This window comes from Lytechinus pictus, chromosome 5, assembly GCF_037042905.1.
Source record: "Lytechinus pictus isolate F3 Inbred chromosome 5, Lp3.0, whole genome shotgun sequence".
In the NCBI taxonomy this organism is placed as follows: Eukaryota; Metazoa; Echinodermata; class Echinoidea; order Temnopleuroida; family Toxopneustidae; genus Lytechinus; species Lytechinus pictus.
The window spans coordinates 10135462-10149009 of record NC_087249.1 but is presented as its reverse complement, the minus strand read 5'-3'; the positions used below and the strand labels follow the sequence as shown (position 1 = coordinate 10149009).

The window sequence follows — 13548 nt, the reverse complement described above, 5'->3', positions numbered from 1 at the left end:
TAAGTGTATTGGTCTAATTCATAAAACGTGGAAATACGAGTAACCAAGTATCACTGAACATCTTGTGCGAGTTATAGTAGTTTTCAAAATCAGCACTGCTGCTATATTGAATCGCGTGATGCAGGTGAGACAGCCAGAGGCATTCCACTTGTTGCAATATATGATCTATAAATGTCAACATCTGTATTAGGCCTATGGTGAATCTAACACTGATAGACTGTCTGATAATCAATGCATAGAATATTTTATGTTGTGTATTTTCATTTGGCAAATCCTTGAAATATTAACCATTCTGTATGTATGCATGGCTCCAATTTTCTCTGTTTTACTTCACTTAAAAAACTGCTCAAACCATGATAATATATAACAGGGTGCGACATAAGCGCTTGCCCGATTGCCCGGGGCAAGTAAAAGTTAGAGTCGGGCAAGTGTTTTGAAGCAAAGACAAAAACTGCTTGCCCGAATCGGGCAAGCAAAATTCTCCTATGGAAATTATATTTTAGAAAGATTCCCCATATTTCATCATCAAAATATAGAAAAGAAAAAGAGACCAAAAAAAAGCAATATCATTAATTTCTTCTTTCAAAAAAGTTTATAATTTGAATTGCAAAATTTGCGCCATTTTCTGCAATAAACACACAGCTCAGAGACGTACACACACACACACACACACACACAGAATCAATGGCAGTCTAGCATACCTAGCTAGCTAGCGCCTAGTCCACGCAGCCGGTGCATGTAGTTAAGTTTCTACGGTGTACGGTGCTGCACGAACGAAGTTTGCTCTGGAAAGAACTGTCAAAATTCACATTTCTTACCAAAATTACCAATGAAAATTCTTGTAATGTCCATATTTCCTAAACATTGGGGTAGCTCTGTCATTTGTAAGCAGTAAAAGGAGAAATTTTCACTTCTGTTATGCTTAAAAAAGATCGGGTTTCGAATGATCGTCTGTATCGCACACACTGAATTACATTGTTTGACAGTCCCACATATGCATTTGTGTGTATGTTGATAAACGTGGTTTCTTTCGTAACTATTTTTTTAGCCAAGGAAATTGATAAATTTTCTTCTTTATTTATGACTGGATAGTTTGAGCTTTCTTCCTCTCTATTTTCTTTCTCTCTGCCTATCTTTCCTTCTTTTGAATCTCTCTTTATTTCTTTAAATTTCCTTCCTTTTGTTCATTTTTTCTGTTACTATAGCTGTCTTTCTTTTTGTCATTCTTTTCTTTCTATCTTTTTTTCTTTCTTTCTTCCATCCAACCTTTGTTTACCTCTTTCTTTAATCCTTCCTTCTTTTTCCCCTTCCTTTCATTCTTTCTTACTGTCTTCCTTCCGTCCATCCATTCTTTACCTTTTCTTCCTGTCTTTTTTTTCTTTCTTACTTTCTTCATCCCTTTCATTCTTTCTTTTCTTTCTTTATTTCTTTCCTTCCTTTCTTTTTGTCTTTCATTCTTTCTTTCTCCTTCCTTCCTTTCTTTCCTTCTTTTATTTTATTTATTTCCGTTTTATTACAGCAGGGTTGCCCTTTCAGTTACAAAACTGCTCTACCAAGGGGCCCTTTCTTTTTTCCATCCATCTTTTCTTTTCTTCCTTATTATTTCTTTCTTCCTTCCTTCATCTCTTTCCTTCATTCCTTCCTTCATTTCTTTCTGTCTTTCGTTGTATCTTTCTTTTCTTTTTTTCCTTCCTTCCATCTATCCTTATACCTTTTCTTTCTTCCTTCTTTCCTTTCATTTTATTTCTATTTTTTTCTTTCTTTTTTCTTTCCATCCTCCTTTCCCTTCTTTCTTCCTTTCTTTCCATCTTTCTCTTCCCCGCAGCCATTCTCTCTCTCTCTTTCTTTCTTTATTTCTTTTTTTTTCTTTCTTCCTTCCTTTATTTCTTCGTCCTTTCTGTCTTTCTTCTTACTTTTTTTTCTTTCATTCTCTCCCCCTCTCTTAATTGTTTTTTCTCTGGTTATTTTCAGTGATTTCCCCTTTTTTTATTGTGTGTCCTAGTCCCCTCCAAAATATATGAGACTAGGAAATTAATTAAAGAGCATATTTACCATTTATTTTGTCATGATGTTCAAGATAAAAATCATTAAAAAAAAGAAATAAAACTACAAGGTAGGGGAGACCGGGGTTAGTTGGAACATTTTTGACAAAAATGGCTGTAAAATCCAAATAGATTTTATTCGAGAAACAATCAATATATCAGCTTGAAGCATATATCTCGGGGCTTCAAATGTACCCCATAAAATTGTTAACTCTATTATGCTTACTGAAAAAATCCACCTTGAACAAGACCATCGCAAACGTTCCAACTTACCCCCATATCGGGGTAAGTTGGAACATGGTATGGGGTAAGTTGGAACACTGCATGGTCAATTAAGAATTATACTAAAACTACTTAGAACTGTAATTTTACATGGTTTTAGCCTATTTGCTTTATCTTATTCAAGTTCAAAATATTAAAGTGTGGATTCGTTGAACTTTATGTTTTCTATTATACAGCCACTCACGCAAGCAGACTGTGTAGTAGAATTCCGCATATTTGGGTGCGTTTGAGTTTACATGCAATTAAGTGTACTGTCAGCAATTTCATGTACTTCTGCATCAAATTTTTAAGACAAAAATTGATTGTTTATATTTTTTTTAATGATTAATTATGCAAATAAGCATATAAAATTTTCCTGATTTTTTTTTTTTATGTTTTTGCCTTTAACTCTATTTATAAAGCTAGTAGAATGCTAATTTTTGGTGAGAGTATCAATTTTCACATTTATAACAAATATCCACAAAAAAATACAAAAAATATAATTTCTTATGTATTTTTTGTTTTTTATTTGTATTTTTGTTTTTTTGAACTTTGTTTTTTCCCATGGACTTTGTCAGGAGTCTTTTGCGATCATAAATAGCATAAAATGAATCTATTTGAACCAGCAAAAGTAAAAAAATAATCATACATTTATGACTTTTGGTTGAAAAACACAATTTGCATTGACCTTGTACATGGAATCACGTTTTTGAACAATTTTGGGTCTGAACATGCACATACAATTTGTTGCGTAATTTCGAAATCGCGCACACAGGCATCGCAAATTTGGCCTCAAATTTTTCTCATATCCAATGTTTTCATTCAGAATTATGTTTGGGGTAAGTTGGAACATGTTCCAACTAGCCCCTTCAATTTTGTTCCAACTAACCCCGGAGGCCCATTTGACGTTTATAAGCTTACAGCACAAAAAAGGGACTTCACCATGGCATATTGATAACCTCATTTTGTAGCTTGGTATAAGTGTCTATTATACCCCCAAACTGGCCAACTTGATCTATAAACTTCTCTGAGAAAATCAAACATTTCTGAACGAGAAAAAATTTACTCAGAAGGTCAAAAAACAAAAATTTGTTTCTAACTTCACCAGGCTTGTTGCACATGTGTTGTCTGTAATATGGTGGATGGCTGTTGATAATGACAATAACTTGAGGTCAGTATTGCAGAAATTTATTTAAAGACGTTAAAGAAAATTACAATGTTTCAACTTACCCCATGTTCCAACTAACCCCGGTCTCCCCTACATCAGTAGTCATGTTGAAAAATGTATTTCTAAAGCCATCAATGGTATGGTATGTAAAACTATAAGGCTATAACTTGTTTTGAAGCAATAAAACTTTGTTTTGAAGGATTTTTCGGGCAAGTGAAATCTATATTCGGGCAAGTATTTTCCAACTATTTGAAAATTTACTTGCCCGACTGGGCAAGTGCTTCAAAAAAGTTATGTAGCACCCTGTATAACATTTGTATTCAAACTATAAAACAGATTAAAATTCATTTTCAGGAAGGTATAACTCATGGACTTGGACGTACATAGAATCTCCTTATTTTGAAGCTTTCCAACTCAAATTCCTACATGTTATGTCAAATTTTAACCTTCATTTCATTTTTGAACACATGTGCTTGCATGGATATCAAAGACTGGTTTATGAGCAAGTCATGTCATTTAAAGAAAAAATGATCTTTCTGAGATAATAATGGTATTTTTTCCAATGCCCGTTAAAAAATTCTAGTTGGTGAAAGAGTTCAACATTGAGACGGCTCGTTACCATGACCTTACGTTGACCCTTGGAGGATCCAGTGATTCTGAGTACCTACGTGATGAGCTCAAGAGGACAAGGAAGAATGCCTTTGATCTAGCCAAGAAAAGTATGCGCAAGTTGCTACCTCACCTCAAAGAGTAAGTGGATGTTTTATTTAATTGTAAAGTTCACCCTGATGAGTTGGCAAATTGCCAATTCGTCCACTGCCAACTCGTCCACTCACCGCATGGTCTACTTTCATTTAGTCTAATGCCATTCCGTCCATCAACATTTCGTCTAACAACCATTTGGTCCATTAACCTATTGGTCCAATCATCACTTTGTCTAATCACCATTTCATCTATAGATGACCATTTCGTCTCATAACCAGTTGGTCTAATATCCATTTAATTTTCATTAATTTTGCGCAATTTAGACCAAATAGTATATGGACTAAATGGCTATTGGACCAATTGGTTATTAGGCGGAATGGCAGACTAAATGAAAGTAGACCATGTGGATATTGGACAAACTGATGGTAGACCAAATGATAGTAAACGAGTTGACAATTGGATGAATTGGCATTAGACGAATTGGAAATAAACCAATGAGTTGGGTTTTAAGAGAAGCAGAAAAATTAGAGAAAAATATTGGTGAAGCTTTGATCAGAATTCATCCGTCAAATGATAATATATATATAATTATTTTTAACTTTGATTATGTGACGTCATAGACCAGCAGCTCTTTTATTTGTTGTGTGATGTAAATTCCCCAAAATCAGACATGCCAACCAGTACGTTTTTGGCGTATTTAGTACGTTTTTGCAACCAAAATACGACAGTACGTTTTATCTTTAAAAAATACGATTTTTCAATCATTTTGTTAAAACCAGGGTGAGATATACATATGTTCAATTTTTTTTTCATCTGCAAGAGCAGTGCGCATTTTAGCTTGCATGCAGCATTTTATTATGAAATACACTTTTTTGGGGAAAAATACATTTTTTTAAATCACACAATACAATTTTTCATTCCCAGAAGTTGGCAGGTCTGTAAAATGCTGTTTTCTCGAAAATTGATTTGATTTGTACGGTGGATATATCCTCAGATAAATCATTTCATACCCCATTATATTACAAAAATATTTGTTAAATACCATTGAGACTCAGAATTTATGGAATATATATTTACATTACATGTGGAGCGTTGTGGCCCAGTGGAATAGTCTCCGAACTTTGAAACAGAGGGTGGTGGGTTCAAATCCCAGCCATGGCGTAGTTTCCTTCAGCAAGAAATTTATACACATTGTGCAGCACTCAACCCAGCTGAGGTGAATGGGTTCCTGGCAGGAATTTATTCCTTGAAATGCTGAGCGCTGGAAGCTGGCTGCTTGAGCTACAGCCGGGGTAATAATATCCAAGTCCTTTGGAAGCGCATGGAGACGTTTTTCATAATGTGTTATGCGCTATACAAGAACTGACTGGTATTATTAATGTATCCCCCAAACAGAATTTGGAGGATACTATGGATTTGGCCTTGTCGCGCCGCCGCCGCAGAGATTTCCTTGTGCGCGCTCTATCAGTTGCATTTCTTCTCCGATCATCTTCAAATGTGGCATGAAGGTCTATTATGGTTAAGCAAAGCCACCTATTGATTTTGGTGTGGGCGGAGACATCGTTGCCATGGTAACAAGAGTTTTTGTGGAAATAGCAGAGATGTCCTTGTGAGCGCTCTACCAGCTGCATTTCTTCTCCGATCATCTTCAAATGTGGCATGAAGGTCCATTATGTTAAAGCCCCGTATTGGTTTTGGTGTGAGCGGAGACTTCGTTGCCATGGTAACAAGAGTTTTTGAAGGAAAAAACAGAGATGTTCTTTGTGAGCATTTCTTCTCCGATCATCTTCAAATGTGGCATGAAGGTCCATTATGGTAAAGCAAAGCCGCCTAATGATTTTGGAGTGGGTGGAGACATGGTTGCTATGGTAACCATATTTGTGTGGAAAATTTGGTAAAACCTGTAACTTCTTTTTTTTTTCCAGTTTCTCATAACAGTTGGCACACAGAAGCAATATTAGAAGATGAAGCGAAGATGCCTATCATTTTTGGTGGGGGGTCTTAGGGTTAGGTTTACAAAATATATCCATCCATATTACTCTATAAGTGTATTCCCCAACAGGTGATACTGGACAATACTTTAGGTTCTGCAGAGTCACGCTGCTACATCATATTATTGTCATAAAATTTGGTACCCACAGGCAAAATGTGGGCACGGTCATTGTCGCCATGATAATTGTATTTATTTGTCAAATTTCTGTGCGAGCTCTATATATCACAATAACGGATGACGCGGTGGGTTCGGGGGATACATGTGCTCGGCCACGCGACCCGCCGAGCATCTCTAGTACATGGTATATGAGGAAGTTCTCCTATACCATGTAATATAAATTCTGTATGGATGATATTGACATTTATAATTTGTGATTAATCCCAACTGCACTCCATGGTGATATTGATATTAATCTTTACTTTTCTGCATGTATTTTGATTATTTGCATTTCTAGTAAATTTGACTTCAAGGCAGAGCGTAGCGAGTACGAGAGGCTGTGGAACATGTTTTCAGCTTGCTTGGAGGTTTTTGAAGGTCACATGAGAAAGTCGCTGGAGCTGGTAAAATCATTCCCCATCCATGCAGGTGGGCAAACAAGAAAATAAGTCAGTCTTTTATTATGTATACCCTGTATAGTTTTAGAGTTAGCTCAGAATGTGTTTTTCACAGAGATTGTTGCTGTGTTTTAAATTAACCTTAAGACCAAACTAACTTAAATGGTGTTGCCTGTAAATGGCTGTTAACACTACTGTTTGAAACTTGATCTTGACACCTAGCACCTCCATGTATAAAAGTATTTAGTTACACTTGTCTAGTAGAATCACTTCACATAAGTGTTAATTGCTTAATCATAACACCAAACTAACACCTTACACCTGGTAACAAGGGTCAGATGTAATTGAATAATATAATTAATATTTATTATATTGCTGTTTTGTTCTTGCCACTAATCACCATACTAACTTCTTAAACCAGGTAACCAAATGATAATGGAACTTCATCGTGTGGCTAACATGTATGATAATTAAAACAAGCTCCTTAAAGAAGATGTAATTGGGTAATTTTGCTTGTCTAACATTGCTGCTAGATACTTCTAGTAACTGCTAGTAACTTCTTACACCAGATAGAAAAGTGTTGATTAACACTGGTGTGAGTGATCCTCGTGTCATTACTAATATTTAGCTGTATGACTCCTAACACTTACCGAATACACCAGAACCACAGGTATTAGAATCACCTTGTGCTTCAAACATTGCTTTCTAATGCTATCTACTAACACCAAACTAACTGCTTACACCAGGTAACAAGGTCTTGATTAACACTGGTGTAATGGAACCTCTGGGGGTTGATAACATTCCTGTGAATGTGGAGAATCTTGATATTCCCTGCGTTGATAAGATGGTACTGGAGAGAGAAGATACCAGATTATTGGAGAGGTAATGTGACATAACTAATACTTGAATTCACAAGATTAAGGAGCTTTAAACCATGAAGGCAGTACAAACCATGGATTATGCAGACTTTGTGTACATAATAATATAATATTGACTGGCCTTGAGGGGAAAATCAAATATATTGCCCACAAAAGAATCATATTGGCCCAAGTCTTTAGACGAGGGCAATATGGTTCTTTTAAGGGCAATATATTTCATGTTCCCCGAAAAAAGTGCCAGTCAATATTTTTATTATCAGCCCACCTAATGAATATTCATTAAGACATGCCTAGAACCTTTTCACCGGAATAATGCAAATCTTTAAAATTCAATAACCTTGTTTTTTGTTATCTGATTTTGATGAAGTTTTCAGCATTTTAATCTGTGAATTTTACTCTTTTTATTTAGATTTAAATATTTCAGCCCGGAGTATCCCTTTTAAGAATTAGAGTGAGAATTGAAATATTTGAAGTGCGATATTATGATAAATCTACATTCATGTAGTCCATGACCATGTATCTCCTAATTGAAACCTCTCTTGTGTATTCAGGTCTAATGGATACAATTATTATTTGGAACATGACATAAGTTATCGCTAGAGGGTATTCATTTGTCTCGCAATCTACTATGGTCAACAAGGAAATTCGTGATCACTCTCGCAAAAAGTCTTTGTCCTAACAACTTCAACAGAGACAGCGGGATCGACATCCCCGACTTCTGGATGCGAACCATCCGACAGCACAATACCCCCTTACCTGGCAGTGCACGCCGACCCGATCGTTCCCGGCCCCGAACGAGGGACCGATCAGCTAGTCAACCCCCGCCCACGGGAAACTAGCGAGCCCGCCAATTTGGTCTAATTTGCATATTGCCGACCCACGGCGTATTTGCATATACCCCCGGCTTATTTGCATATACGGATTACCGGCCGCACTGCACACCGACGCAACGGATCAATGCCCACCTATTGTTCTCGCGTTCGTGCGTACGGTCCTGGAGATTAGTATAAATAGAGTACGTTATCAGATTATTTTCGTCACTTGATAAAGAGTTGCAGCGGCACTCGAAAGCTCGTGAACTTGTAAGCTAGTGAACACTTTTTGCGAGAGTGATCACAAAGTTCCTAGAAAGCCAGTGAACACTTTTTGCGAGAGTGATCACGAATTTCCTTGTTGACCATAGTAGATTGCGAGACAAATGAATACCCTCTAGCGATTATTTCAATCCGCAATAATGAACCTATTTAGTATTATGACATAAGTTATTTCTTTCTTGCTTCTTTCCCTACTTATTTTGTATAATCTATCAAAGTCACTGTACAGACTTATATTACAAATTTAAAATCAAAGCTGTTTGAAACTTTCAAGTTCATCCGATTTCTACCTGAAGTTTGACTTGCCTATACTGATGTAGTAAAGCACTGCTTTTCTTCATTTTCATACTTGCACAGTAATGATATTAATGATGATGCTGATGATGTTGAAGTTGACTATGATGATGATAATAATAATAATAATGATAATGATAATGTTAATGATAATGATAATGATAATGATAATGATAATGATAATAATAATGATAATAATAATAATAATGATGAATAATTGGTTCATTTTAAGATTACTTCTCATATTGATATCCATTGTCCACCATCTCTTTTCACCCCCAGGGATATTCTTGAGTTGCGTAACCTGATGTCGGAGATGCACCGTCGCGTTGACATCAAACCATGGACCATCCAGCCTCCCAGTGATTATAAACTGGACACCAAGTCTCAGACCTCACTCAACAGTGAAACGGCCTCCTCAACAGGCTTTGTAAGTGAAATGCTTGAACTGTTTATTCTCTAGTGCTACTTTGAGACTTTATAGCCTCAGGGTTTGTATTGACCAAAGGCAATGAAGGCGATGAGGGTTGGCCCGTTCAAAACATGTTTTAAAACACCTGTTTTTGTCTTGCTTGCAGGTGACACGACAATTGCTCCGGCTTAATTTTGTCTAAGATGTAGGTTAGGGTTGCAATAGGGTTTTATGTTAGGTTTAGGGTAGGGTATAGTGTTAAACCCAGGGTTGAAGCTGGCCATTCCATTAGTGTGTGGAATTTAGAGCGGAGCAATTGTCGCCGGAGCAAATGCCATGGAATCTGCTTGCATAGCAGAGCTAGACTATAGGTGCCGAATTGTCATAACTTTGAAAGTATATGGATCTAGTTCGTGAAACTTGGACAGAAGAGTAAAAAGTATCAGTGAATATCCTGCATGATTTTCAGGTCACTTGAACAAGGTTAATGAACTTTGGCCATATTTGTTCAATTGTCATCATAACTTTATTTAGTTCCTGAAATGTGGACTTAAGGGTAATCAAGTATCTTCGGTCACATGATCAAGTTTAAATGTCATTGAGGGTCAATGAACATAGTATTTTATTATCATATGAATGTTTTTTTGGGGGGGTGAATAATTATTCTATAGTTGTTTTCAAAGTCAGCACTGGTGCTATATTGAATCGCAATATGCAGGCAAGACTGTGAGAGGCGTTCCACTTGTTTGTTTTTTACACAAAAAATTTGTTATAAAACTGGATAGAATATAGATTTTGTGTTGAAAAGTTTGCTTTGATGGAATTTTGAATGAATAATGTTTTTGTACTTGTTTACTAGTTTATTTTTTCTTTTATTAAATAACAAAATCTCCTTATCCAAACTCCTCTTTTTTTTCTCTTTCTTTCTTCCACTTTACTTTCTCCTTCTCTGTCTCTCAAAATTCTGTGTTTGAAATCATCAGTTAATAACTCCAAACCTGTATTACAGGAAATCACATCATTCATTACAAAAGTGGGGGCGTCGTGGTCTAGTGGTTAAGACTCTCGTCTTTCAATCTGAAGGATGTGGGTTCGATTCCAAGCCATGGCAGGTTTTCCTTCAGCAAGAAATTTACCCACATTGTGCTGCACTCAACCCAGGTGAGGTAAATGTGTACCAGCAGGAAGTAATTCCTCAAAAAGCTGTGCACACCGAAATTGATAGACTAGCTTAGCCAGGGTAATGTAGGAGTGCCTTGAGCACCTAGCAAGGTGGATATGTGCGCTATACAAACTCTATATAATTTATTTATTGTTTATTATAAATATTTAAAAACTTTTTTAACGTGTTAAAACATTGAAAACACATTAAAAAAAAAAAAGGAACATGTTGTTGGAACACGACAAATCCCCTGTAACTGTAATCCGAGTTGATTTCTGTCTTCCTGTTTCACATAGGATCCCCAGTACGATGCGCGACAGCGACGTAAGTGTGCCTTTCTGGTGTCCGTGGCCCTGATCACCCTGGTGGCTTTCGCAGCAATCCTCATCATCTGCCTGGTTCTCTTAGAAGGGAAGTAAATCAATACATCATTATCATCGCTGCAGGAGAGCATTTCATGAAAGGTTCCGTCAGATGTTTTGTTCATCCAACAAAGTATGTTTTAATATCCGACAGGTACGGTAGCGACAGTCATTCATCTGCTTCTCAGCCAATCAAAATCAAGGAAAGTTGACAACTTGTCAGGTGACAACTGTTGAGTGAGTGAAATGCTAACCTGAGAGAATGGTGTCTGTTGGTATATTGCATGACCTTGATATCTTTGATAAATTTTTTTTTTCAGGTAGTGAAAGGGGGGGGTCACAAATTCACTAAAGGCATGTTCCAGTTAAGTAAATCTGGACATGATAAATCTATTTAACTGCAAGAAATCTATTTATACCTTATTTGCTTTGAATGTGTTAATTGCCCTTGACTTTAGTTTTCTGATTACAAAGTGGAAGATGAGATTGGGGATGTGAACTTCGTCTTAGTCCTGAGTAATGTGAGAATAATCAAGTTTGGTGTTGGGTTATAGAGTTGCTCAATGAGCTGATTTTAAATTCTCATGGGCATCAGTTTTCCGGGGGAGGGGGGGGGTGATTATTGTTTGCTGACCCCAGAGTTAATGAAAAAGCATTGGAAATACCTGTAACAGAGACATCTGGGGGGGTAAGCAAACTTGGTGTACCAGCATGAAATTCTTCGGCCAAGCCTCCTTAACCTTGCCCAGGATGAGGAAAGTGAAAGAATGACTTCACAATAAGGCAATAAATATCCAGTGGCCATTACATAATGTCAGCTTGTCATGACTCTCATTCTACTCTGGGTGATGTGTATCTGAATGGTGTCGAATTCCCCATGAAAACGGACATTAATATGCCTTTAACATGCAGATTTTCAAGGAAGCCATCTTCATATACATGTAGGAGTAGTATTGGTTCCATGACGTATGCTCCGCTATAACAAGGACTCAGTTTTAAGGCGACTGCTCACCTTAATCCATTTCAGGTAGAGCAATCTATCACTCGCCTCAGCGAATCATAATTTTTTTGTGACATGAAATAATAAATGCAGAAATGCAGAAAAACTAGAAATATGGCAATATCATACACATTTGTATTGTTTGTACAACATCTTGTTTCCTTGTATAACCTCTATTCTATAAACCTGAATGTAGAACAAGTGTCGGTCAATGATCCCCTACCGCTCCTCTTAAAACTTTTAAGGAGAGCTTGTTATTGCTCCCCTAATAAAACTGAGTCCCTGCTATAAATTCCACACAAATGGACTGACCAACTTAAGCCCTGTATTTAACACTATAGGGGAGACCGGGGTTAGTTGGAACATTTTTGACAGAAATGTTTGTAAAATCCAAATAGATTTTATTCGAGAAACAATCGATATATCAGCTTGAAGCATATATCTCAGGGCTTCAAATGTACCCCATAAAATTTTTAACTCCATTATGGTTACTGAAAAAAATCCAACTTGAACAAGACCATCGCAAACGTTCCAACTTACCCCCATATCGGGGTAAGTTGGAACATGGTATGGGGTAATTTGGAACACTGCATGGTCAATTAAGAATTATACTTAAACTACTTAAAACTGTAATATCACATGGTTTTAGCCTATTTGCTTTATCTTATTCAAGTTCAAAATATTAAAGTGTGGATTCATTGAAATTTAGGCTTTCTATTATACAGCCACTCACACAAGCAGACTGTGTAGTAGAATTCCGCATATTTGGGTGCATTTGAGTTTACATGCAATTAGGTGTACTCTCAGCAATTTCATGTACTTCTGCATCAAATTTATAAGACAAAAATTAATTGTTTATATTTTTTTCATAATTAATTATGCAAATAAGCATATAAAATTTTCCTGAAATTTGCTTTTTTTGGTATGTTTTTGCCTTTAACTCTATTTATTAAGCTAGTAGAATGCTAATTTTTGGTGAGAGTATCAATTTTTACATTTATAACAAATATCCACCAAAAATTCAAAAAATATAATTTATTATGTATTTATTATTATTATTTTTTTATTTGTATTTTTGTTTTCCGAACTTTGTTTTTTCCGATGGACTTTGTCAGGAGTCTTTTGCGATCATAAATAGTATAAAATGAATCTATTTGAACCAGCAAAAGTAAATCATACATTTAAGACTTTTGGTTGAAAAATTATGATGTTTGATTATGATGTTTAGGGTAAGTTGGAACATGTTCCAACTAGCCCCTTCAACTTTGTTCCAACTAACCCCGGAGGCCCATTTGACATTTATAAGCTTACAGCACAAAAAAGGGACTTCACCATGGCATATTAATAACCTCATTTTGTAGCTTGGTATAAGTGTCTATTATACCCCCAAACTGGCCAACTTGATCTATAAACTTCTCTGAGATAATCAAACATTTCTGAACGAGAAAAAAATTACTCAGAAGGTCAAAAAACAAAAAATTGTTTCTAACTTCACCAGGCTTGTTGCACATGTGTTGTCTGTAATATGGTGGATGGCTCTTGATAATGACAATAACTTGAGGGCAGTATTGCAGAAATTTATTTAAAGACGTTAAAGAAAATTACAATGTTTCAACTTACCCC

The 13548-nt window shown here is 36.2% G+C and overlaps 1 protein-coding gene across 1 annotated transcript in view; it reads left to right on the top strand.

Moving 5' to 3' along the window:
* LOC129262446 (regulator of G-protein signaling 9-binding protein-like) overlaps nucleotides 1-12003 on the top strand; it is a 30943-nt gene extending 18940 nt beyond the window's left edge. Inside the window, exons 4-8 of the mRNA XM_054900568.2 lie at nucleotides 4055-4221; nucleotides 6624-6754; nucleotides 7470-7605; nucleotides 9272-9419; nucleotides 10860-12003. Of these exons, the coding sequence (XP_054756543.1) occupies nucleotides 4055-4221; nucleotides 6624-6754; nucleotides 7470-7605; nucleotides 9272-9419; nucleotides 10860-10982 (705 nt within the window). The 3' untranslated portion in view covers nucleotides 10983-12003. The remainder of the gene's footprint in view (nucleotides 1-4054; nucleotides 4222-6623; nucleotides 6755-7469; nucleotides 7606-9271; nucleotides 9420-10859) is intronic.
* Nucleotides 12004-13548: the final 1545 nt, after the last annotated feature.